Source organism: Corythoichthys intestinalis, chromosome 7, assembly GCF_030265065.1.
Source record: "Corythoichthys intestinalis isolate RoL2023-P3 chromosome 7, ASM3026506v1, whole genome shotgun sequence".
NCBI classification, from domain to species: domain Eukaryota; kingdom Metazoa; phylum Chordata; class Actinopteri; order Syngnathiformes; family Syngnathidae; genus Corythoichthys; species Corythoichthys intestinalis.
Genome location: NC_080401.1, coordinates 21715051 through 21740541, shown reverse-complemented (window position 1 = coordinate 21740541; position 25491 = coordinate 21715051). Strand labels below are relative to the sequence as shown.

The following is a 25491-nucleotide window of genomic DNA, read 5'->3' as shown; positions in this document are numbered from 1 at the left end:
TCCTCTACTGTTGCACCAAATGTTTTATCTGCTGACAAAGCACAATAGCTGTTGAGTTTATGTTTTAGTTCAGTGCTCATTGTTCAGGGGTACACATCGTCAATGAAATTGAGTGAGTGATTGCGATTGACTCAAAATATGTATATTTATTTGAAAAAATAAATATGGGAACTTTATTTGAAGGCAAAACTGTTCTTGTCTTTGTTTTGTTCATAATAATAATGTTCATGTCATCATGAAAAATCTGGTTAGGGCGAAGGCAAATCTATGCTGAATCCACCACTAGTATTTTTAAACTCCAGTTGTTCAAAAACTCAGGTGAATGAATATACATTTTAAAATTATATATATATTATCGGCTATTATATCGGTATCGGCCTTGAGGAGCGGGAAGTTATCAATATCTGTATCGGTTTCAAAAATGGATATCGAGCACCCCTTATCAGTTTATCATTCATTCATTCCATATCTGTTTTAGAATCCAAAATAGGGAAATAGATAACAACTTTTTATTTCATTATTATTGTTTATTGTTGTTGTTTTTCTATTTTTGTTCTATTCGTTTTTTTTTTTTTTTTTTTTTTTTTTTGGTTTTCGATGTGTTGTGACCCAGACGTAGTTGACTTTTTTTTTTTTTTTTCTAAGGTAGTTCAGTCAGTCCCTACCGGGTGATTTAATTGATGGGTGAATAAAGCAGCACGATAGCTAACGTTTTTACAGTTATTATTAACGGTTGTGAGAAGTCTTCTATTGAAAAGTATGTAGTTAAGTAATAATCTTTAGTGAACAGGACGAGTGGAAACAATTTTTTTTTAAATGAATAAACCACACAGGGTATGTCTCACCTAAAATCTTCAATGTGTAGTTGAAATTTGGTAAATGGGTCTAATTTACAGGCACAATATTACTTTGCTATCATCTATCAATTAGTGCTACTTACAGCCAATCATACTTGGGTTTCTTGCTCTAACGTTTGTATCATACTCTATCTGGATGTTATTCAAGTGCAGGGGTTTAACACTGAATATGCAAAAAAAGCTTGCCTATCAATCTTTACCCAGTAATAAATGCATGGACTCTCTTCCATGTGTAGCAGTGCCCAGAGACTGGTGTCATCCCCCTATCTCTTAATTATTCATTCAATGTTTTTTGCATGCCTTTTGATCATCACCACACATTCCGATGATCAAAATGTATCATCTTGCCAAGGACGCACAATCTCTGTCACTATCTCTGTCGGTCTGTTTGTCTGTCTCGCTCATTCTTTTCTCACTTTCACATACACTGTCTCCATACAGTATGCGGGTTATTCCAGTTTTACTATTTGAATAGTAGTAATGGTACACTCTATCTGCATATGTAGCTGTTGCTGTTGACCAGGAGGACTAACCTACTTAAGTAAATAAGTATAGAAAACATGAAATAAAGCAATTGTCTAATTCTGATCATATGCACAAAGTATCAGTTGCTATTAGGGGTGTGCCATCTCATTGAACGATGAACACGGTATTGACGATGATGCGTCATACTTAATAAAGTACCCAAACAAATGTATGTCAATTATTTATTTAAAATATCCTAATGATTCAATAGGAACGATGGAAACATGCCCATACAACAAAAAGCTGCACTTAAACAGCTTTTTTTTTTATCAACAAGAAAGTGCAAAAACATTTGAATGGCAGTACTTATTTCTCAACATGCCTATACAACACACAGCTGACCTTGAGATGCTCTTTTTCACAAGAAGGTGTAAAAACATTAGCTGTTTCAAAAGCAGTACTTATTCTCTCAACAATACAGTAGAATTTTACACTGGTGGAATGAATTCCACATTTTCTGGAAACAAAGAAAGTGTCTTAAGAAATAAAATTTATTTAACCAACTCACCTTGTTTTCACAGATTTCTGTACTATTTCGCATGTGTGTAGTGTTACCGCTGTACTTAATCCTGCTTTTAAACTTTCTGCATGTGAAATAATTTTTGTACACCACCAAACAACGCACAACTTGACATGGAAATACATGTTAGCGAAGTCACTAATTAGCATAGCACTCAGCGCCAACTAGTAACATCTCAAAAACAGCAACAATAAAGGTTAAACAGTAAAAGAGGGTTCGTTTACTCACCTCCTATAGACGCACACGGGACTTAGCAACACACTACGGACATTTTCCAATTAACACGACTTGAACCTACTCCTGGACAACTGAAAGGCAAGGCGCAACAATCTCTCTTCCCGTCTCGCTCTAAAAAATAACTTGCGCACAGAAGCATGACCGCCGGGTCCCTGCCTGTCTCATACACAAATTTATTTTCAAGTCTTTTGAAAAGGAGTAAATCTCTCGCTCGGCTGCATCTATCATAACATTGTGCTTGCATGCGTGCGTTAAAGGTGTCCGGGCAGCAGACATGTCTTGAATTTCTTTCCGCTACTATCGGCTGTCATAAAGTCATGAGGGAAAATCATCGTTTTTGAACATTTATGAATCATGATTGAATTGTCACGTGTCGAATCGCGATGCATCTAATAATCTATTTTTTGGCACACCCTTAGATGCTACATGACATATATTTACTAAATGGCATCAAAAGCTATTTTTGTCAGTCAAATTAAGTGCTTCATTGCGAAAAAAAAAAAAAAAATGAAAAAGAGAAAAAAGCACATGAAATGGAATTGGCACGTACACGTTTAGTTTTTTACGTTTAGGGTTCTTTGCCTTTGTTGAGATTAAGAGTTGGGGTGTGTGCAGGTGTGGAGTTATGTGTGTATTTATGTATATAAAAAAACGGGCTCAGGAAATCCCCTACTACAAAATAGCGTTCATTAATTGCAGTTATTTTAAACAATTATTTAAAATCTAGCTGACAATGTATCGCGGTCATTGAGGATGAGATATTAATGGCTTTATAAAATTGCAATTTTTGTTGTTTCCAGAAGTCATGGTTTTGGACTTTTGGACTATTGAAATGATCACTATTTACTAGGGTTGTTCCGATCATGTTTTTTTGCTCCCGATCCGATCCCGATCGTTTTAGTTTGAGTATCTGCCAATCCCGATATTTCCCGATCCGATTGCTTTTTTTTGCTCCCAATTCAATTCCAATCATTCCCGATAATTTTTCCCGATCATCTACATTTTGGCAATGCATTAAGAAAAAAATGAATAAAACTCGGACGAATATATACATTCAACGTACAGTACATAAGTACTGTATTTGTTAATTATAACAATAAATCCTCAAGATGGCATTTACATTATTAACAGTCTTTCTGTGAGAGGGATCCACGGATAGAAAGACTTGTGACTTTGTATATTGTGACTAAATATTGCCATCTAGTGTATTTGTTGAGCTTTCAGTAAATGATATTGTGGCCATCCCAAATGCATGATGGAAAGTGGAACCATGGGAAATGGAACCATGACTGTGTGTCGTGCTACCAATTGCTATATTTTCTCTGCGTTGGGAAATAACTTAAGGTGTTATGACAAATATCAATTGCCACCTTGCTTCCCCACATTGTTTCCCATGATATTTGTAATCATAGGGAGAGGATTTGCAAGGTTGTAGCCAATTATAAAAAGGTTCCAAAGGCTGCCAAAATTCACTCTACTCAGGTAGCGCTGCCTTTTATCTCTCTATAGAGGTAAAACGGCGCCATTACAGATTGAGCGCGACAATGAGTGAGAGGGTCGTGCAGCGCATACATTAATTGCATTAAATAATTAAACGTGACACATTTTTTAATAAATTACTTGCCGCCGTTATCGGGATATTTTTGATAACCCTACCTTAAGCCTAAACAAAAGACTCAGGATGAATGTAACATATTATGTCTGTAACGTTAAATACAATTAGAAAATGATTTAATTAAAAAAAAAAAAAATATATATATATATATATATATATATATATATATATATATATATATATATATATATATATATATTACAAAAAAGGCATGGCCGATATTTTTTTGCCGATTCCGATACTTTGAAAATGACGTGATCGGACCCTTGTATGCTCATGTGTTGAAATATTTGCTCACATCATATATTAATTATGCTCAATGTTTTTCTTCCATTTTTCTCTACAGCACCACCACGATTTACAAAAGTCCCTGTTGACCAGATAGGTGTCTCTGGGGGCGTGGTGTCCTTTGTTTGCCAGGCGACAGGTGATCCCAAGCCGAAGGTTAGCTGGAATAAAAAAGGGAAAAAGGTCAGCTCCCAGCGTATAGAGGTAAGTCAATTTATAATGCCTGTATGCTAATGTTGAAAACATGCAAAGACTGAGAACAATTTAGCGCTGAACTTTTTGAGTTGTAGCAGCAAACTTCTGGTGTTTCTGGCCTGCCTCACTACGACATAAACGAAAAAGCGACATAGCTAAGCTACTGGGCACAATTGCAACTTCCTCATTCACCTGCCTATCAAGTCCATAATCATCGCATGATTTACGGAGGTAGCAGCGATGTATAGGTGAAAGGTAGCTGGGTAAGGTTGTTTTCCCCAACTATGCGCATGTGAAGCACCGCTACTATGGAGGCTTCTGCAAAAAGGACATTTCATGTACATTTCTTCTCAGTTTTCAGAAAAGCCATGGGCAAGCACTTTCTGTTTTTAATGGCCAGGCTTCTGTAACTTCTAAGACATTTGCGCATTCACCACTAGATCATGCAGGTACTACCACTCTTTTAATACCGTCCTCATTATATTGCATTGGATACACTGACCTAACACTTGCTAAAACCTGTTGTCCACAACCACAATCCCCTCTTTGGCTGTATCTTTGCAAATGTGCCTTTGGCAGGGTTTTTCTTGTGTCCGGTGTTAAACCAGCCTCCCAGATGAAATCACCGAAAGTCTCAATTGATGCCCAGTGTTTTTTAATTTAAAAAACTGTGTCGTTAACAACTGCAGCGTGCAGAGACTGATGTGCTCATACTGCAGCGTCAAGGGAAGCACATGGGAGAGAGAGCTAAAAATCAAGAAATTACAACATCATCGGGGGAGACTCAGATTATAGAGGACAAAACAAAATGTGCCCTCATCCTTTGCTGCATGTTCAATGCAAAACAAAGCTAAGGGCATGCTAAAATGGACACTTATCATCCTCTATTTAGTAGGCAATCAAAAATATTCGAAGTGTTTTTGAAGTATTGTTTCCAGCCTGAAGACAAATGCTTTGATATTGATCGTGATGCGCTGCAGTTTTTTTCCCCTCTTAATTAGCTGCTCAGCCCTGAGACACGCTGGTACGGAGCTGCAAGCTGCTCAGACACGGAGCAGCAAGCTGCTCAAGACACACATTTAAAGCTTACAATTAAAAAAAAAAAACTTTCACCCAGAATTATCCTCAGGAAGTTTCTCTTTTATTCAATGATCACCAGCCTTGGGAGAAATAAACTGGGTTGTCTGCCAGGTGAACTTTCTGAATGACCATGTCAACCTGTCAGCAAGCTTGAGAAAGATATACTGTATTTAAAAGAGTGCTGCTTGCAAAGATACATTTACGGTGAATAAATTCCAAAACTTTTCATATGGAGCACAGTCCAACAGCAGTTGGAAAGCAATAGACCAAACAAATGCAATATGAAATGTGTTTTTTACCTCAAAAATATTCTAATACCTATACTTTGCATTTACTGTAGCAATGATAGCCTTTTTATGCAGACTACATTAGTTTTCAAGGAACTGTATAGTGCTGTTGTGCAAATAATTTAGTTAATAACTTATTATTTTGCCTATACTAAACCCTTTTAAGTTCTCTGGAAAAAGAATGAAGTCTTATAAACATAATCCAGCTCACTGAGTAATAACGTGCAATACTACTGATAAGATCTTCCGAGTTACTGATTATAAAGTTTTTTTTTTTTTTTTAATTACAAATCCTACCTATCTTACAATAATTCTTTGTTTTGACCAACAGAACATTGAATTCGACGAAGGTGCTGGCGCGGTACTTCGAATTCAGCCTCTCCGTGCACCGCGTGATGAGAACATCTATGAATGTGTGGCAGAGAACAGTGCTGGTGAAATCACAGTCAATGCCAAGCTGTCGATCATCCGAGGTGAGTTCTGTTTCATGAAAGATTGTGCAGAAAGGGGTCTACTTAATACTTGTAAATCACTGATTGGACAACAGTGCGCTTGCACATGCTGTTTTTTCCCCTTCAAGGCACTCAAAGTGCTTTGCCACTGTCACCCCATTGAAATACTGATGATGCAGCATGTGGACTGATGTAGGATTCAGTATCATACTGAAGTATACTTTGAAAAACTTGTAGACTACAATCTTTGTATTGTTTACTACGATAATGACTTTATTCAATTTATCTAACATACTTTTGCTGTACCAAATATTTTGGTTTAGTTTGAAATTGAACATTTTTTTCAATGAGGAAAAAATGGTTTACCATTTATTTTCCCTAATAATATACAGTATACAGTAGAGGTGGGGATCTTTAGGCACCTAACGATTCGATTCCGATTACGATTCAGAGGCTACCATTTGATTATAAATCGATTATTGATGACCTCCCCCTCCCCCGCTATTCGCTTCCTTTAATGTTTCATACATTAGTTACAAAAATTGTACAAAAGCCTCTCAGGCTTAAACAAACGACTATTTTAGCATCAGGTTAACAGTTCAGAACAGTAAGTGAAATGCTCAAGTCCCCATTCTGTATCAGCAGCTTTAAACTACATTCAATTAGTGTAATGTTGTGAATCAACTGTAAAAGTTGTTAAAATTGCTCCCATTATTCCATAATTTCCCTTCTGTCTACTTTCGACATGTGAAATATTTAAAACTGTTTTAAAGAGATTCAAGTCAAGATTTTGCTGATTTAGGAGTATTTTAGATAAAAAGTTGAATAGGTTCACTTGGAAGGTTCGCTACAACAGCCTTCCAGGGAAGTCTACTGCTTTAAGATGGCTGCTGTTTACTCACGCCGGCAAATCTGTCATTTCGCATCTAGTTTTCTATACATGTGCTGCTAACGTCGCAAAGTCCGTTATTTTGCATCTAGTTCTTTATACATGTGCTATCTACCGAAGCATTGTGCGGGCATATTTTTTAGCGGCTGTCAGCAGCAGTCACGTATTGTTTTTTATCTCGCAGCATGAGTTGAGCATTGTCATTACCCGGGTAGTGACAAGCATGATGTTTACTCTTGGTCCATTGCTCATTGCGTCCCGAAGACCGCGCTGACTATGTTTTATTTCCGTTTTACTTGACATATTTCAATAATTGGAATTTGGATGTTTGTGAATCGTTCTCTTATCTTCCACAGCCTAATTGCGAATAAGCTACGAATCGGAAATTTCGCACACCTCTAGTATACAGTATACATAAATCAGTGGTTCCCAAACGGGTCCTCAAGGACCCCTGTGGGTCCTGGGTTTTGTTCCAACCGATCGATCACAGACCGTTTAACCAATGAGGTTTCTGCTAAAACAAGCAGCACCTGACTACAATCAACTGATTACTAAGGGTGTAACGGTACATGTATTTGTATTGAACCGTTTCGGTACGGGGTGCTCGGTTCGGAACGGAGGCGTACCGAACGGGTTTCTGACGTAATGCAACCCTTACTTTTCGAGGCTGTGAGTCGGATCGGGTTACAGTTTCTTTGTGTAGATTATTTTTACTCCGTCTTCTCTACTATAACGAGGACCAACACGGTGAGACAGTATATAACCCAGAAACGTCAATGGCGCGACAACGTGGCCGCCGCGGGAACGCAGTGAAACGCGGGCGTTAAAGTCAATCAGCCAATGCATACCAGTCGCAGTGCGGCCGCGTGTAAGATGCGTCCCAGAAGCGGCTCAACACGACGCACGCGAAAAGAACGGCAGAGTTTATTATTTGACGCGAGACGCTGCCCTCCTGCATCAACACTACTCGCTAGGGATCGGGCAGACCGGAAGTCACTTGTGTAAAAATACGGTGGATCCGGTCGATTTTCAAACTAATATGCAATCGTAACCCACTTTTTGAGTCCATCAGATCTCTTGAGTGGTAGATCGGGGCACAGTTGACAGTTTGTTGATTTACTGCTGTCCTCTCTGCTATAATAATAACCAACACGGCCTGTGTTTAATACAAAACCCTCCTACCACAACAAAACAAGTAAGAACTAATATTCACATAGGAACTAAAGTTATACAACATAAAATATACAATATAAATTAATGCTACATCACATTTGTAAAATATAAACACATAATAAAATAAATAATAGCCCATTTAAATGAAATAAATTGAAATGAGCTAAAACACCTGTAATTAAATAATAATACACAGATCCTGCTTACACAATTAAATTCATTAATTTCTGTGTGGTGCTTTAACTTGAGAAAATCCACCAATAAAGCTTTTGAAAACCATTCATAAGAAAAAAAAAGATTCATTGAGGCATTTCATTTGTAAAATATATGTTAAAATCTTTGTCATTGGGATTGCTTTTCTCTTTAGCACAGGACTTCTTTTTTCATCTTTCTTTCAGAAAGAAAGCTGACCAATACGCGAGGTCTGAAAGGCAAATTGTTGTTGTATTAATATCTTTAAATACCCTCTACTTTTTGAGCAGATTTCTAGCTTTGTATACACCCTACTCACCAACGTCACAAAATGACGTGTCGCTGTATCCGGCCGCCATATTGTCCGTCATTCTTTATCCCTATTCTCAATGGTTTCCATTAGTCGTGCAATTTATAGAGCAATTCATGGAAGCCCCGGTGCTTTCAGACGCTGTAAACTCATTGGATGCGTTGCATAAAAGGCGTTATGTGGAAAAGCTTCAGTTTATCCATTCGCCAGATCCATATTTGATGCCTAAATCGATATTTTTCGACCCGCTGTCTTCGCCGTCTCTGCCTGACATCTGCGACCCTGATATCTACAACTATCTTGTCCACAGAAATTCAGCCTATTCTCACGAAACTTTGAAAAACTTTAAGAGCAGCACTCAAAGCAACATTACCCCGTGTGACCCTTTACTTTCAATTTTCTAAAATGACGACAGTCAATAAAAAAAAAAAAAAAGTTGACTGCGATGGCCGACGCTTCAAGGATAGGTGGATATTGGACTATTTCTTCAATACAATACGCAACAACTGTGTCTGCCTCATTTGCCAAGAGACAGTCGCTGTTTTCAAAGACACGCTGACATGTACGACAACATTACAAGGAAGATACGCAGTGAGAAATTATAGCAACTTGAAGCTAGTTTAATTTCACAGCAGCAGTATTTCGCAAGAGCCCGAGTGTCGAAAGAGAACGCCACAAAGGCGAGATTGTTGAAATTATGAATAAAAAAAAATAATAATTAAGCAAATGTGACACACAGAAGGGCTTGCTAAAAATTGTTTAAATATATTGTTCTACGTAAATCAGCCAAGGTAGCCCCCCACATTTTTACCACACCAAATCTGGCCCCCTTTGCAAAAAGTTTGGACATCCCTGTTTAACTGATGATCCGCAGACGAGGCCAGCTTCTTTCACTTGGTACCAGCTAAGTATCATTAAAAAAATAATGACGGCGGAAGAAATAAACATCTTGAATTTGAAACTGTATGATGTCGGCGATTAGCCTCGCAATGATCTTAATTGTGGTTGTCAGCCCAAAACCCTCTAAATATATATTAAATGCATCTTACCAGGTATAAAATGACTACTACATAGTCTGTGGTGATCGTTTGGTGCCCAGTTTTCTCGTCGAATTGCAGCAGTCCATCTCACTCTCCTCTCCGGGTCTCTCGGAATACGGTAGAACTTTAAGTCTCTCCGTCTATCTTCTCTATTACTGCAACCAACCGCCTCACACGCCTTCACCATTTTGATTATTAATGTTAACAAGCAGAAGAACACGCCATAATAGGAGTAATTTACGTAGCTGTAATGCGTAAACAAGACGAGCTGACGGACAATATGGCGCGGAGGCGTGGTTGTGACGTCATGTGAGTAGGGTCTATAGCAGGGGTGGGCAAACCGGTCCTCGAGGGCCGCAGTGGGTCCTGGTCTTTGTTCCAACTGATTCAGCACAGACAGTTTAACCAATGAGGTTTCAGTGGAAACAAGAAGCACCTGACTGCAATCAACTGATTGCACTTGTAAGAAACCAGATTGGTGAAAGGCTGTTCTCATGATGGGTATGAACAAAAACCCGCACCCACTGCGGCCCTTTGTGGAATAGTTTGCCCACCACTGGTCTATAGGCTAATGTTCCTATTGTTGAAAGCACAAAAGTGTGTAATAAACAACTAGCATTTATATTTTGCATTTTGTTTTCTTACTGTACCGAAAATGAACCGAACCGTGACTTCAAAACCGAGGTACGTACCGAACCGAGATTTGTGTGTACTGTTACACCCCTACTGATTACACTTGTAAAACACCAGATTGGTACACATGTCGTCCTGTTTTGTTGGAAATAAATCCAGGACCCACAGCGGCCCGATGTGGAATACATTGGGAACTCCTGACATAAATATATCATGTTTTAGAGCTGCAATGGCAATGCTGCGATACCACAATAATTTTGCGCAACATTATTGTACTGTCAGAGTCTGATACCATCCCATGGTGACTGCTAAGCAGATTTTAGCCCCTGGAGCCAGTGCTCAGTTCATCGAAACGGAAAGACCCGTTGCTAACTCTCAGCACAAACAGAGAACGTGCAGCAGCACCAGTTATGCAGAAAAGGGGCCGTAGTATTTTAAATGATATCTTACCTATATCATTTTAGTAGTGTGTTTGTTCACAGTGGGATGGAATATTTTATTTGGCTGAAGGACTAAACCACATATTGAATAATAATCCAATTGTGAGCGGACTTCATACATGTTTAAGCCCGGCGCACACGAGTTGCTGCACCGTCCGTGCAGTTTGCCGATGGCTCGCGAGCAGATAGCGCCGTTCCCTGCACACAGAGCACCGTTGGCACTGCTGCATAAAGAAAAGAAGCACAAAGCATTGATCACGTTTGGAATCATGTGACTCTTCAACATGTCGAAAGTGTTGTCAGATTGGGCGGACATCCCGTCCAATTTGGCTGTTTTCAAAGACTCGGGGCGGCAGAGAAATGCATTTGATAGGATAATTAATTGGGGCTACTTTTGAAACTTGTCTTGGACAAGTGGTTGTAATTAAAAAAAAACATTTAAAAACTAGAGAAGTTGAAATTCAAACTCAGCCGTTTTACAATGCAATGATTAAAATTAAACAATAAAAAGTTTAAATCACGTTGTTTATTTAACGTTTTTTTATTCCAACTATTCAAGATAAGCAATATAGATTTATTTTCTAGTGGCAAATATTTTATCCCATAACCCCCACTCTTCACCTCCTATGGCCAAACCAGTAATTGTCGCATGTCTTCATCACAAAGATGCTTTTGCAATAATGTGGTGTATTGTTTTTGTACAGTTTTGTAAAATTTTGAGCCACTGCCATAGATTATAATTTTAAAAAGAATTTTAAAACAGAATTTAATTTTACAGTAGGAATAACTCATTGTCCTCATTGTATCAGTGTTTCTCTCTGGCCTCAAATAAAGTGTTTGCATACAGAGAGATGTTGATAGGCACAATTATTGAACATAAAACCATTATGAGATTATCAGTACCGGAAACCCAATGTTTCGTTTACAGAATCCCTGCTATAGGTGTTGGTTTCTTTTTACGTTCTACCATATGTTCTTAGAGGAAGATAGCGCATGGTCACACACATTTTTCTTCGCACACGCACATGGGCGCATGCACGCACCCACGCACACACACCTACACACGCACACCATGTCCTATCTGTTCTCTTTCGCTGCCATCTGCCATGGACTGGATGAAGTGGAGCTATAGTTGGCTGACAATGCACTTGGTAGGCCCTGCTGGCTGTCAGAGAGATGAGGTGGGATGTGTGTGGGGAGGTATGGGCCAGGCTTGCCCAGCATGCTAAAAATAATGGATTTTTTTCACCCTGTTTTTGTACTTTTTATTTTTAGGATGTTGTTCTCCTTAGAGTGGTGCTAATGCTTCAGGGTTACTGCCTGTGAAAGATCATGGGGGTTAACACTTTTGACAGTTTGTGTATTTTATGTCATGTATGGTATTGTAAAGTCACATAAAGGTCATGCGCTAGGATAGAATTTTACATTCCCTTGATAGCCATTACCATAAAATATTCAAACTAAACTCAGTAAAATATTGTATACAGAATTAATTGATAAGAGGAAAACACTTAAAATGCTTTTTTTTTTAGATTTTGGGTGGTTTTGTATAGTACAGTATGTATGTGGAATTAAGTGTATAACAAATGTGGGCAGATCAACAACAGCATAAGAAAAATGGGGAGTGAGTTAAATAATCTTGACAAAGGTTTCTCCAGATTTTAGAAGATATTAACTTTTCTGTTCAAGCAGAGAAGGAAAGAGTCCTTTTGGGGGTGAGGTTGTTATCCAAATGAAAATTGGTCTGTCCCTCTCAGTATAGGATATGCAGATAGCTCATTTTAAATCTTGTCAGTTTAAGTTCCTTTCCCTTCCCAGCATCTCCTATTGTTGTGTTTGCATTTAAAAATATGTATTTAAAATAAATAAAAATATCAAGCTAGTTTTATAGGCATACAAAATAATTAAAAGAAATATCTATATATTTTACATATTTTTAAAAATATTTTAACTAGGGTTAGCAAATTGTAAGTAGTATTTGAAAATTATTACATATATTTTTCACCATTGTCTGGATTTAGAATGAGGCTATTAATTTTAAATGCCCTCCTTTATAATTACTCATTAAACACATAGACAAATAAGGAACTTCGTAGAAAAATGTTTTTAATTAATCTTTTCAGCAGACACACAGTCAAAACATTTTTGTGTCATGTCCTTGACACGCAAGGAGTTACAACTCAACCTAATGCACAATAATGATTAGAAACAGTCTGTGCCAGCCTGAACTGTTATCTCTCATAGGCAAGTTTTGCCCAATCTCATTTAGAGGGGCACAGCAATGTCTATAAAGACTTACTCTGTGAATTTGAAGAATTTGTTTCATAAGGTAAGACATACAAATGGTGGACGATGGATGGAATCTGGTTAGATATGAGACAAGCACTGAAAAATCCAAGTCAAGTCACATTTATTTACAACACTCTTAACTACAAAAGATGTCTCAAAGTGCTTTACATGCCCATAGTTGACACTTATGACAGTTTTTTCATTTTTATCGTCCAAATGACGAAGACGAAAATTGAATCGGCTGCCAAAAACATTACTGCTTTTGTGATCATGAAAACATAGTTGCTATCAGGGTTAAGTAGCATCTAAACATTCTGTCCATTTAAGTTGTTATATTGTACTTAAGAGTGAAATGTGTACAGCCCAACCACTCGTTAGGGACTTGTATAACTTGTTGCATGCTTTATTTTTCAGTTGTAATATTGGAATGTGATGATAATTCATATATCAAGCACTATACAATATGTGCTAGACAAATCAAAGGTAGCTTTTTTTTTTCTTCTTATTTATTTTTGTCCTCTAAAGAGACGAGTGACAGTTACTTTCGCTGGCTCCCCTGTATTTGTCTGTACGTGGCAAGGGCAAGTACAATTATCTTTAACTGCGATGCTGTCTTGGCTACCCTGAAATCCTAGCTGAATACTGTAGCCAAAATACTGGCCATCTGGCTGTGCATAGTCCTTTGGGAGTTATTGGAAGGAAGGCCGACAAGCAAACGAGGCGTACTCTTGAGAGCTGATTAAACATTCAGGTTTTCTCATAGGAACATTGGTTTGTTATGGGATTTCTTGCTTTTGTTCCCCACTTTAAACCATGATGAGGCTGGGAAGTTTTCCTCAACAATATTGTCATCTCCTGCTGTTTGAGGAAATGGGAGTTTTCTGCTATGTGTACTTGGCATCAACTGTGCTGCAGCCTGTAGCCTCGTGATTACTACTGTATGAATGAATTTACCCAAAAAGGCCTTCCCAAGGAGCAAAATCTGGGATTGATGGATGTTTGAGTTGTATTTATTTTTTTAGTATTGCAAAAGTAGTGTAATATAGCACACGGGTGCTCAAGTGTGGTGTATGTTGGTTTACTACTACCAACCAGGTGGAACCAATCAAACCCTCTCCGTCTCTCATCATCATCTCTTTAATGTCTTTCCAAAGCTTTCTCTCAGCATGCCAAGTTCTGAGCCTAGTTTTTATCCACTGCACTGATTCCTTCAATATATTTTTAGACTCCCTGTTCCTCCCTTGCAGGGCAATTTCCCATTGGGTGGAAAGGGAACAGGTAAATACATTTTTGTCAGCATACTGTATACACGTGTTTTGTTTTGCTATCGTGTTTGTAAATATGTCAATTTGCAAGTGGATCTTGTTCATGCTGGTAAATAAACTTGTGTTTGTTTAAAACCATAATCAGCTTTCTTTTTTTGATTGGAGGTTTCTTTCTTTTTGTAATTAATAATAAAAATACATTTAGTTTGTATTTTTATTTCACACAATTATTAGATTGTGTTGGTTGGTTATAACAAAATCACCCGCACAATTAACTAATAAAACTACTCAACAACTTTGTTATAATGTGAGTTTTCAGCTAGGCATAATCCCCTATACATATTGTCGACAGTTAACTATTCCTATATTCTCTACTGACCTTGGAAATGAGTTGCCACGAATCAGAATATGTGAATAAATAAGCAAGAGAATATTTAAGGGTGTGGTGCAGAAATGCTTGCTTTTAGTTATTAATATGAGTAACACATTAGCACAATGGTAGAATTTATAATAAAGTAAAACCCTACTGTTAGCATTAGTCCTTGTCTGTGTGTGCATGAGCAAAAGAGGGAGCAAGGGACCTGGTTTATTGTTTGTCGAGTCAGTGCATATAAGCATGTATACAGCTGGTGTGAATGGATGTTTACTTCTCTGCATTTGCGTTTACAGGGACAGTGAAGAATAAGTTTGCTGATATCAGCAAGACATCTACGTAAGCTCATGTCATCCGACATACTGTATGTGGTGACCTTTCCTGCTTGTCTTCAACAACTATAGACAGAGCAGAAAAGCCAATGACACTGTTTAATAATGGATAGCGTACATGGAATTTTTCTCCATTTGTTGATAAACAGTGGACCCCCAATTTACAAACGCCTCAATGTTGGAACCATTCAATTATTAGAAACCACAGAGCCCCAAAATCCAGATGAACGGTCTATAGATATTTTACAGGCGCTACTCTGCATAGTGGGTGATATGATTTATGAGATGGTGAGACATTTATTACACGTTGATTTGTTGTCAGGAACAGAGGTGGGTAGTAACGCGTAACATGTACTCCCTTACATTTACTTGAGTAACTTTTTGAGAAAAAATTACTTCTAAGATTAGTTTTACTAAGACATACTTTTTACTTTTACTTGAGTATATTTGTGAAGAAAAAAAGCTACTCTTACTCCGCTACTTTGGGCTACACAAGAGTCGTTACATTTTTCCTCTTTATTCTACATATCAGATTTTTTTTTTTTTTTTTTTTTTTGCCAGCAATGCCAAGAGTACCTCTACTAATTTCACACATGAGATGTCGCAACAATAATCACATGATTTCATTACACCAATCAGACACAAGCTTGCCGTCCTATGATCACGCAAGCCTGTTCAATCACACGTCTTTAAAGCACCGTAACAAATGAAGTATTTGACATAGAGCACTGCCCTCAACATGAATCGAAATTGCGGATTTAAAACTCTCTTCCTGTTTTCATTTGGCACCGACTGACCACGGAAAACCGGAGATATGATCCTTTTAATTTCATAATAGTAACTATGAAGGAACTACAGTATTCACTACTCAAACTAGGAAGTCTTTTCTCCATTAGAAGGCAGGGCACTCACGCTCTCCTGACGAATAATGCTTCATTACTGTTTTTTTCCCTCTCTTTAATTTAATTATTCTTTTAAATTTCTTTGTCTTAATGTGGTTATTTAATGGATTATTGTACAGTACCATTATAACAACAGTTCATATAGATACGTTTGTGCTGAGAGAAAAAAATACCATTGTTTAAAAAAAAAAAAAAAATCACACAAAAATAAGCAGTTACTCAAATGTTACTGATTACTTGAGTTAAGTATACTTTTTTACTTGTACTTGACTGCATTTTTGGATGACTACTTTTACTCTTACTTGAGTAATATTATTTTGAAGTAACACTACACTTATTTGAGTGAAATTTTTGGCTACTCTACCCACCTTTGGTCAAGACAAGACTCTGCCAGCGAAGAAAAAATTAAGTTACCGGGGTGTTTCGACAGATAGAACAATTTGGACAGATTACCTAAACTGGTTAGATATTATTCATTCATTCATTCATTTTCCATGCCGCTTTTCCTCACGAGGGTCGCGGAGGTGCTGGAGCCTATCCCAGCTAACTACGGGCAGTAGGCAGGGGACACCCTGAACTGGTTGCCAGCCAATTGCAGGGCATGGTTAGATATTATTCCAAATTAATCCAACAGCAATTTTTATTAAAATAAAATGCCTCTTTCTGTCATTGGAATGACAAAGGTCGTAAGCTCCCTGTTTTGTACCTAGCAATTTGATAAAATTCAGAGAGTTCAAAATTAAATATTTCAGAAGAGCAGTGTAGTTTGAATGAGAAAGAGAGCGCGAGAGTGAGAGACTGTTCAAGTATTCGAGATGAATAGCAAATTTTCTAAAGCAAGAAATCTCTAACTTGCACCAAATAACTAAGTTTCGACACAACAATATTATTCAAACTAGTTTCTAATCGAAATGTATCAAAATGACAAACACATAACTTTTTATAATAAAAAATAAGTGGTGCTTACCAGAAAAGCTGAATATTTATAGATGAAATCCTTTTACTCTTACTTGTAAGATAGCTATGACCTCCTCTGGAACTGTTAAATAAATAATTTATGGGATGAAACAAGCAAGTCGGCAATGGTGTTGGCGGACCTTTCCTCATAATTTCAATTTTTTTCTTGAAAAATATGCCTTGAAAATCAAGTTCAATATTAACTGACATTAATTAACCCGAGAGTTACACCCAATACTGCAGCCTTACGTCCGTCATATGAGCATACATTGTACACTAGAGCTGATCATTCACGTTGACGTGCTGAGCTCTTTAGATATTATCGACTATTCACACGAAATCTTCGCCAGACATGAAATCAGTTTGGTGGTTTATAGAAACATCCACATTGCATGCAAACCATCAGCGGTCTCTGCTCATCCTCTCTCTCACTCCCTCAAAGGTTTACAACCATGTTTGCAGGCGTACATCTAAATGGTAGCCTAATTTAGGCAGATTTAATTTAAAAAATTAACATTTCAATTACCATATTGGCCCGAATATAAGACGGTGTTTTTTGCATTGAAATAGGACTGAAAAAGTGGGGTCATTTTATATTCGCGGTCTAGACATTATACCCATTTACGACGCTAGATGGCGCCAGATATCATTGAAGCGATGTTCTGTCATGACAGATCTCAGCTACTCTCAAGTTTAACCAGTTTGCATTATTTTACTGCAATGTTTTTCCTTATTCAGATTTGTTTCAAGACTACAGTTACAGTTAGATTTCACTTTGATGGTTATTGCAGTTATTGCAATGTTGTTGTTTGATCACAATAGATTGGTTTATTTACATTTGAAAAACCAGAAGCAATTCATTTACGAATGTGATTGCACTTTAGTTTACATATTTAAATGTTCAGATATTAAGATTTGAATGAGGCAAAATAACATGCTTTTTCTCTCAAATATATTGTTATACCGGTAATCATTTGTTTCAGATGTACTGTAATCATTTTCTGTATAAAAATTAATTTGGTGATCAAAAAGTCTTTTTTCAAACTTAAGTCTTGAAAAAGAGGGGGTCGTCTTATAATCAGGGCTGTCTTATATTCGGGCCAATACAGTAATCAATATACCATCGAACCCCCAGCTCTCTTTTCTTACGTTATTCATTTAACAAGGCTGTGTGTAGTCATAAAAAATTGAATGGTTTTGGACATCCAAAAACTTTTCTCATCATCCATACTGACTGACTTTTGAATCTAAAAGACCTTCGGAATCTTGATTTAAACTCCAATCCTATAATAATGAAAAACAGTTCAAGGTATTGGCTTCCTTTTATTTTTTAAAATCAACCGCAGATAGCCAGATAGAACTTCTGCTAATGCTGCGCTACACCAGGATGTTTAATTTGCTTGCTGCAAAAATAGAAGCCTCGCGAATCTTCCCCGACCGCTGAAGCAGCAACGCAACGGAGATACAATCAAATATGGGCTGTGCAACTACGCACATTGATTATAATGGTTACGAATTTGGTTCATTTGCTGTTCACTGGCAGATTGGCGCCGTGACACATACATGTAACTTAGCCTTCACTAAAACTAGTCTATTTAGCTCATCGAATTGCATGTGCATGTGTCATGGGCCTGCATTTTTGAGTCTGAAGGTTCTTTGTTTGTCAGATTCCATTGACATGGCAATATGTACAGTAGAAGCTTAAATCAGATATGACACAAGAAATGATTAATCCAAATAATATAAAACTAACATGCATTACGCTTAGAGCTCCACAGCAGAGTCTGCAGGGGTATATTCTTCAAAGATATCTATGAAGTCCATGTATTTTACTCCCTGACTCTGGGATGTGCTCTGCACAGCTTGACACTGCTGTGGATTTGCAGCACAACTAAAGCCCAGTGTGATCAAAATTCAACAATATGAGTTTCAGCCAAGCTGAGCATGGGGCAAAGCCTACAGAGGGTAAACGAGTGGAAGTGTATGGAAACTCTATTGAGTATCACTGGAGGAAAATAAAATATCCTGTATTGATCTCCAAAAGTGATTCAGATGTTACGGTATTTTTTAAAAGAATTTAACAACATCAGTAATAATAAAATATAGAATTTCATCTGATAACAATATCAAACTAGCAGCCAACATTATCTGTAATTCCTTTTAATACCATACATTAATTATATAATTTGTGACCATTCTTTTTGCTGCCTAATAGTTGTCACATTGCATAGTCTTCATCTTGTGGAAAGTTTTTACAAATGAAGAAAGAGGAACCTTATTAACTGACCAGTATTAGGATGCACTAGATCTTGAAATTGTAATCTTGCAATCACAGTGGCCATGACATTACACTTCTTGTCTGTACCAGTTAATTGTCAAATGCAAGCATAGAACTGCAGTTTTCTAACAGCTGTAATTCTCTCTGTTTTGGTGGAGAGTAACTTAACATGCAAAATGGTAACTGAAAGGTCAAAAACAATTCCAGAGTGATACTCCCAGGCTTTGGAGCTATTATCTGAGCCCTGCACAAAATAGACTTTGTTGATTGTTTTAAAAAAAAAAAAAGAAAGAAAAAAAAAAAAAAAAAAAACCTTGAGAACCAGGCTTTTGTTTAGTCATTTTAGGTCTTAGTTTTTGCTTATGTGAAGCACTTTGGGACTTTTTGCTTGTCATAGTCGCTATACAAATACATTTTACATCAATTCCATCATATCATGATCACATATATTTGTTATCTTTGTCTGAAAGCTTAACAAAACAACCTGCTGTTACTGCTGCAGATAAGAATTCATGTTACCTGAATTCCTTAGAACCTGTAATGCTGCAATCGTGTGCAGTTGGAAGCTAACAATAGAGACATAAGCTGGGTGTAAGGAAGACAGTCAGAGGACTGAGTAAATGAAAAGGACATACTGATGGAGCAGGATACGTGAAGGGAGCCTCTAACTCAAGGTTGCTGACTTCTGAGCTTTTGTCATCAATTTTATATAATTTCTCCTCAAGCTGAGTAACCCTGGTGACCCCATACATATAGCCAGAGCCAATATAGTAAGACCCTTGAGAGAAGGGGGAAATAAAGGGAGATGGCGGTGTTGGGTGATAAAGAGGACAGTTGGAAAGAGAATTGTAGTAGAACCAGTACAGGTTTTCTTAATGGTTAGTATGGAATAGTCCAGATAAATGTATCACTTGCCAGGCAACTGAACCAAGAGACAAATGAAATCAATTTCAAATTATTATCTAATGGCTTGCTTATTCTGGAAACTTCTGAAACGAGGGTTATTTTTTCTCCTGATGCAATAAGTACTGTAATATTTGGACTATAAGGTGCACCTAACTATGAACTACACAAACCAAATTTTACATGAAAACTATTTGTTCTTATATTAGCTTTAGGTATCCATATTGTATGATAGGATATTAACACTAAAAGTCTCATTGGCCTGAAAAAAAAAAAAATCCACAAATAAACCGCACAGGACTATAACCGTAGGGTTCTAAGCGGGTGAAAGTATTGTCTTATAGTCTGAAAATTACAGTATTCACATTTTTACCTAGGGTTATCAATTTCCAAATTCCATCTCAATTTATGGTTTTCATGTCAGTTTGAGTGTGGTCAAATATGCAATTGCAAATTACATGCAGTCTGTTTTTTCACTACTTCTTTCAGCACTAATGTACACAATTCATTAGAAGTAGCACCCTGAAATGCAGGTGCAATATACACAAAAATCTTTCCATCTGAATAGGTGCATGAAACTATTGGATCGTTTGCGTGCTCTTGCTAATAAAATGTATTATTATGAATCATATCACTATAAATATAATATTGATGTACTTGTAATTAATATTAGATTCATGTTGTGCTTTTCTAGTGATGTTCGTTTGGGACAACGCTGATTATATAATTTATCAGCAAAGGGATGAAATACAGAAGAAAATAGGTCTTAGATTTATAATGTGTTAAAATCTAATCAACAATTTTAGCTCACCTGAGCAGTGAGTGGGAGTTGGGAATGAGTGGTGATTTCTGATGATTAGAATCAGTGCGAGTGATGACCTTTGGAGTGGCCCATCTCATGCATAAAGAGGAGATTGGTAACCATCTTCTTTTTCTCCTACATATAAATGAGGTGCCTGAAGTTGTTCTCCACAGAGGTTGTGATGGGCACAACTGATTGAACTGATGGCCTAGCACAATGTTAGTGCTGATATTTGGCCTGCACATTTAACAAATCTTTTTTTCGAATCCAATTTTTTATTATTTTTTATTTTTTTATTAACAAATAAATAAAATGTATACATGTTAAAATATTTCACATGAAATCGGAAATAAAAACTAAAACACTATTCTTGAGAAAATGTAGCAAAAAGGCTAAAACATAGACAAGATGGAGTAGAGACATTACTAGCGATGCACCAAAAAATTTGATGGATGAAAAATTTGGGATGACATGTAACAAAAATGTGATTTTGATCCAAAGCCGTATTTTCACCAGAATAACATTACTGAAATCGAAAGCTGCATTAGCAAGCATATACACTAGCTCGAGTAGCGTTCTCTTTCTACTAGAAGCAAGATGTCTGAGGAATGAGAGTGAACAGCATGTGCTACATGCTCTCACAAAAGTGTCTTCGCTGCATATACGATATCGGAGATAACGAGCTCCTCGCAGCATCATCATCTCTCGCGTGTTTATTTGTTTTCGATGAAACAGATGATCAAGCAGCATCGCAGCATGTGAGAACCTTCGCAGCCTCCGCAGCCATGCGATGTTTGGTGCACCAGCAGCCAGCAATAAAAACATTTGGTCAGCTACAAGTCTGCCAAGGGCCTGCTGAATTTCTAGAGTTACTCCCAGGGATAGCAGCAAATAAGATACAAACTACATCACCTAAATACATTTTCAGTTTAGTTTCTATGTGTTTTATACAATATGGGCTTTGTATAATAATGCACAAAGCACAGTTGGCCAGGCAGCGGTGAACCTTAGTTGGTGCGTCATAAAGCACTAGCCCACAGTTCAAGTTGGCTTCACCTCTGCAAATCCTACCTATATGCTGTATACTTAGTAATGCTTTTATTTATTCTAATTTCTAAGGCTATTCTGTCTGTTCTTTCTCCATTTATCCATCCATTATCTACCGCTTAATCCGGGGTCTGGTTGCAGGGGCAGCACCTTTAGCAGGGAAGCCCAGACTTCCCTCTCCCCAGCCACTTCAACCAGCTCCGGCGGGATTCCAAGGCGTTACCAGGCCAGCCGAGAGTCTCTCCAACTTGTCCTGGGTCGTCCTCGGGGTCTACTCCCAGTAAAGCATGCCCAGAACACTTCTCCGGGGAAGCATCCAGGAGGCATTCGGATCAGATGCCCGAGCCACCTCAGCTGGCTCCTCGCAACACAGAGGAATAGCAGATCGACACCGAGTCCCTCCCGGATGACCAAGCTTCTTACCCTATCTCTAAGGGAGAGCCCAGCCATCCTGCTGAGGAAACTCATTTCGGCCGCTTTTATCCGGGATCTTGTTCTTTTGGTCACGACCCACAGCTCGTGACCATAGGTAAGGGTAGGAATGTAGATCGACTGGTAAATCGAGAGTTTCGCCTTTTGGCTAAGCTACTTTTTCATTATTACGGACCTGTGCACAGTACGCGTCACTGCAGATGCTCCATCAATCCGCCTGTCGATCTCCCAATTCCCCCTACCTTCACTCATGAACAAGACCCCAATATACTTGAACTCCTCCACTTGGGGTAGGATCTCATCCCTGACCCGGAGAGGGCGTGCCACCCTTTCCGACTGAGGACCATGGTCTCGGATTTGGAGGTGCCGATATTCATCCCGACCGCTTCACACTCAGCTTCAAACCTTTCAGTGAGAGTTGGAGGAGGTTTGATGAAGCCAACAGCACCACATTATCTGCAAAAAGCGGAGATGCAATGCTAAGGCTACCAAACGGGACCCCCTCAATTCTTCGGCTGCGCCTAGAAATTCTGTCCATAAAAATTATGAACAGAATTGGTGGCAAAGGGCAACCTTGAAGGAGTCCAACCCTCGCTGGGAATGAATTCAACTTACTGCCGGCAATGCGGACGAATCGTTGACACCGGTCGTTGACACTGTTCTTTCTCCCAATCAAATAATACAATAAAATTTGACTTTGATCACACAGTCTCTTTAATGCAGCACTGTGTTGCCGGGGGCGGTGCATGTGACCTCGGGGACCATATTTTTTTGCCGTACTAGAATAAAGTGTAATTGCACATCCACCCAGTGGGTGGCAGTGGCGCACCTATTTTCAAAGTGTGCGCAGTATTTATTAACCAAACGAGCACACAGCAAAGTGATATGAAGCGCGGGTTTCGGGCCAGGCTCCCGCAGCGTCTTCTCCGGTTCTCGCGTGTCCGCCCAAGAAGCGCCATGTTCAGCTTGAGAGCGTCACGAGGACCGCCCTCACCACCGGTTCTCCCCCGGCCACCAAGAATGCACCGTTTTTGGGCTGTTTGGCTTTTGGCTTTTAATACAGTGCACGATGAGGAAATATCACTCTGTTTACTGTGTCTAAAATTATTTGTAGTGGACAGCGGGAAGTCAAATCGATTAAGACGTCACTTAAAGACATTACACCCCAATCTCATTGATAAGCCCCTTCATTGTTTTTCAGCAAAAAACGTGTTGAATATTGCCAACAATCCTCCCGCTTTGTCAGTGTGACATCAGTAAACCAGCGAGCACTGTTTAGCATGCTCAGTGCAAAATAACCCCGCACCATTGCAAAGGAGCTGATATTGACTGCAGCAAATATAAAAACTGTCCCTCTGTCCAATGACAGTCCTTATTGTTCTATTCATTTTTTGTTTTTTTCGGTCAAACTGTTTGGCACATTGTCCTCATGAGTTAATGTTGCCAACCAATTTGAATTTATTATTATCTATTGATTTTATAAAATTTTATTTTCAGTATCAAATGGTTAAAAATGTACCTTATTTTTACAGTTTGGATGTGACTTTTTTTTTTTTTAATTCAGGCAAATTGATGTGCCTTAAGTCTTTTCTGTTACAAACAAAAACAATGTTATTTAAGTTATACTTGATTGTAAGTTTCTATGTTACGTTTTTAATGTACGGCAGAGGTGTACTTATAATAATAATAATTTTTTTGACAAATTAAACTATGTACAGTGGCAGCAGAGAGTTGTGGCGGGGGGGGGGGGGGGTGTTGGGGCGTGAAAGATTTACGTCTTCCTGAGTGGGTGTAAAAGAAAAACAAATAAATATATATGATAAATAAATATATATCAAATAAATATTTTCGTCAAGCTAAACCTTAAGAAACATTTTTAAAAATAAATATCTGAATAAAAATATTTTTAATTGTGTTTTTAAGTAATATATATATATATATATATATATATATATATATATATATATATATATATATATATATATACTGGACTGTCTCAGAAAATTAGAATACACAATATTCTAATTTTTGGAGACAGTCCTGTGTATATATACAGGACTGTCTCAGGAAATTAGAATACACAATATTCTAATTTCCTGACTGTCTCAGGAAATTAGAATATTGTGTATTCTAATTTCCTGAGACAGTCCTGTATATATACACAGGACTGTCTCAAAAAATTAGAATATTGTGTATTCTAATTTCCTGAGACAGTCCAGTATATATATATACATACATATTAGACCTCAGTTCTCTTGTTTTCAGCTTAACCCAAGAAGTTTCATGTTGATGCACTCCTAACTATGATCATTAATATCACTTACCAATAAATCGTCCAAAAGCTGAGTACAAAAGTCATCTGAATCTGAAATGTTATGTTGTCCTCTTTTCTGGTAATTTATTAATATTCAGTACACATTTGCTTGCAGTTTTAATCTTTCTAAGTGACATATTTACCCAACACTCGAACCATTGTCACCCTGTTGAAAGCTGTAATCCTCTTTCACCTTTTTTTGCCACGTATACCTGTCACCGCCAAACCACATCCCGACATTAAGCAATTACCTGGCAGGCATCAGTCGCCCTCTGCTCATTTTCATTCACTCCCTATATAAATGTGTTGTTGTCTTCATCAAGCTAACCTTCAAATCCGTCATTAGTGGCATAATTGCGTGAGGCTTAATGCTCCCCTGGACAATGACCTCTCAGCCCGGTCTCACTCATCCATCTATCAACAAATCCTTTAGCAATTATGAAAATGGGGAAATGGTCTGCTCTTGATGCTCTGCTGTTTGAACTGCGATAACAATGCAATCTATTTCAACAACACATCGTAATGCAAAGTGTTTGACTCCCGTCCATTACATTTGTTAAGCCTCTGCTATCCATGTAATGATTTGCCCATTGTACAGTTCATTTTTTAATATAAAATATGTCTCTGCAGAAGTCATTTCAGTTGGTTATTATTAGAGGCGTGCGAAATTTCCGAATTTTTAGATTATTCGCGATTCGGCCCTGAAAGATTCGAGAACGATTCACAAACATCCAAATTTCGATTATTGAATTATACCAGGTAAAGCAGAACTAAAACACAGTCAGCGCGGTCTTCAGGACGCAATGAGGAACGGACCGAGAGTAAATATCATGTACAACTCATGCCGGTAATCGATCAAATCAA

General features: G+C 37.9%; 1 protein-coding gene across 14 annotated transcripts in view; it reads left to right on the top strand.

The window, feature by feature from the left end:
• The window catches only part of ptprsa (protein tyrosine phosphatase receptor type Sa), a 374739-nt gene that overhangs the window by 213205 nt on the left and 136043 nt on the right, over positions 1-25491 (top strand). For all 14 annotated transcript variants that reach the window (XM_057840793.1, XM_057840795.1, XM_057840789.1 and 11 more), the window contains 2 exons: positions 4101-4246; positions 5936-6077. In XM_057840793.1, coding sequence (XP_057696776.1) covers positions 4101-4246; positions 5936-6077 — 288 coding nt within the window. The remainder of the gene's footprint in view (positions 1-4100; positions 4247-5935; positions 6078-25491) is intronic.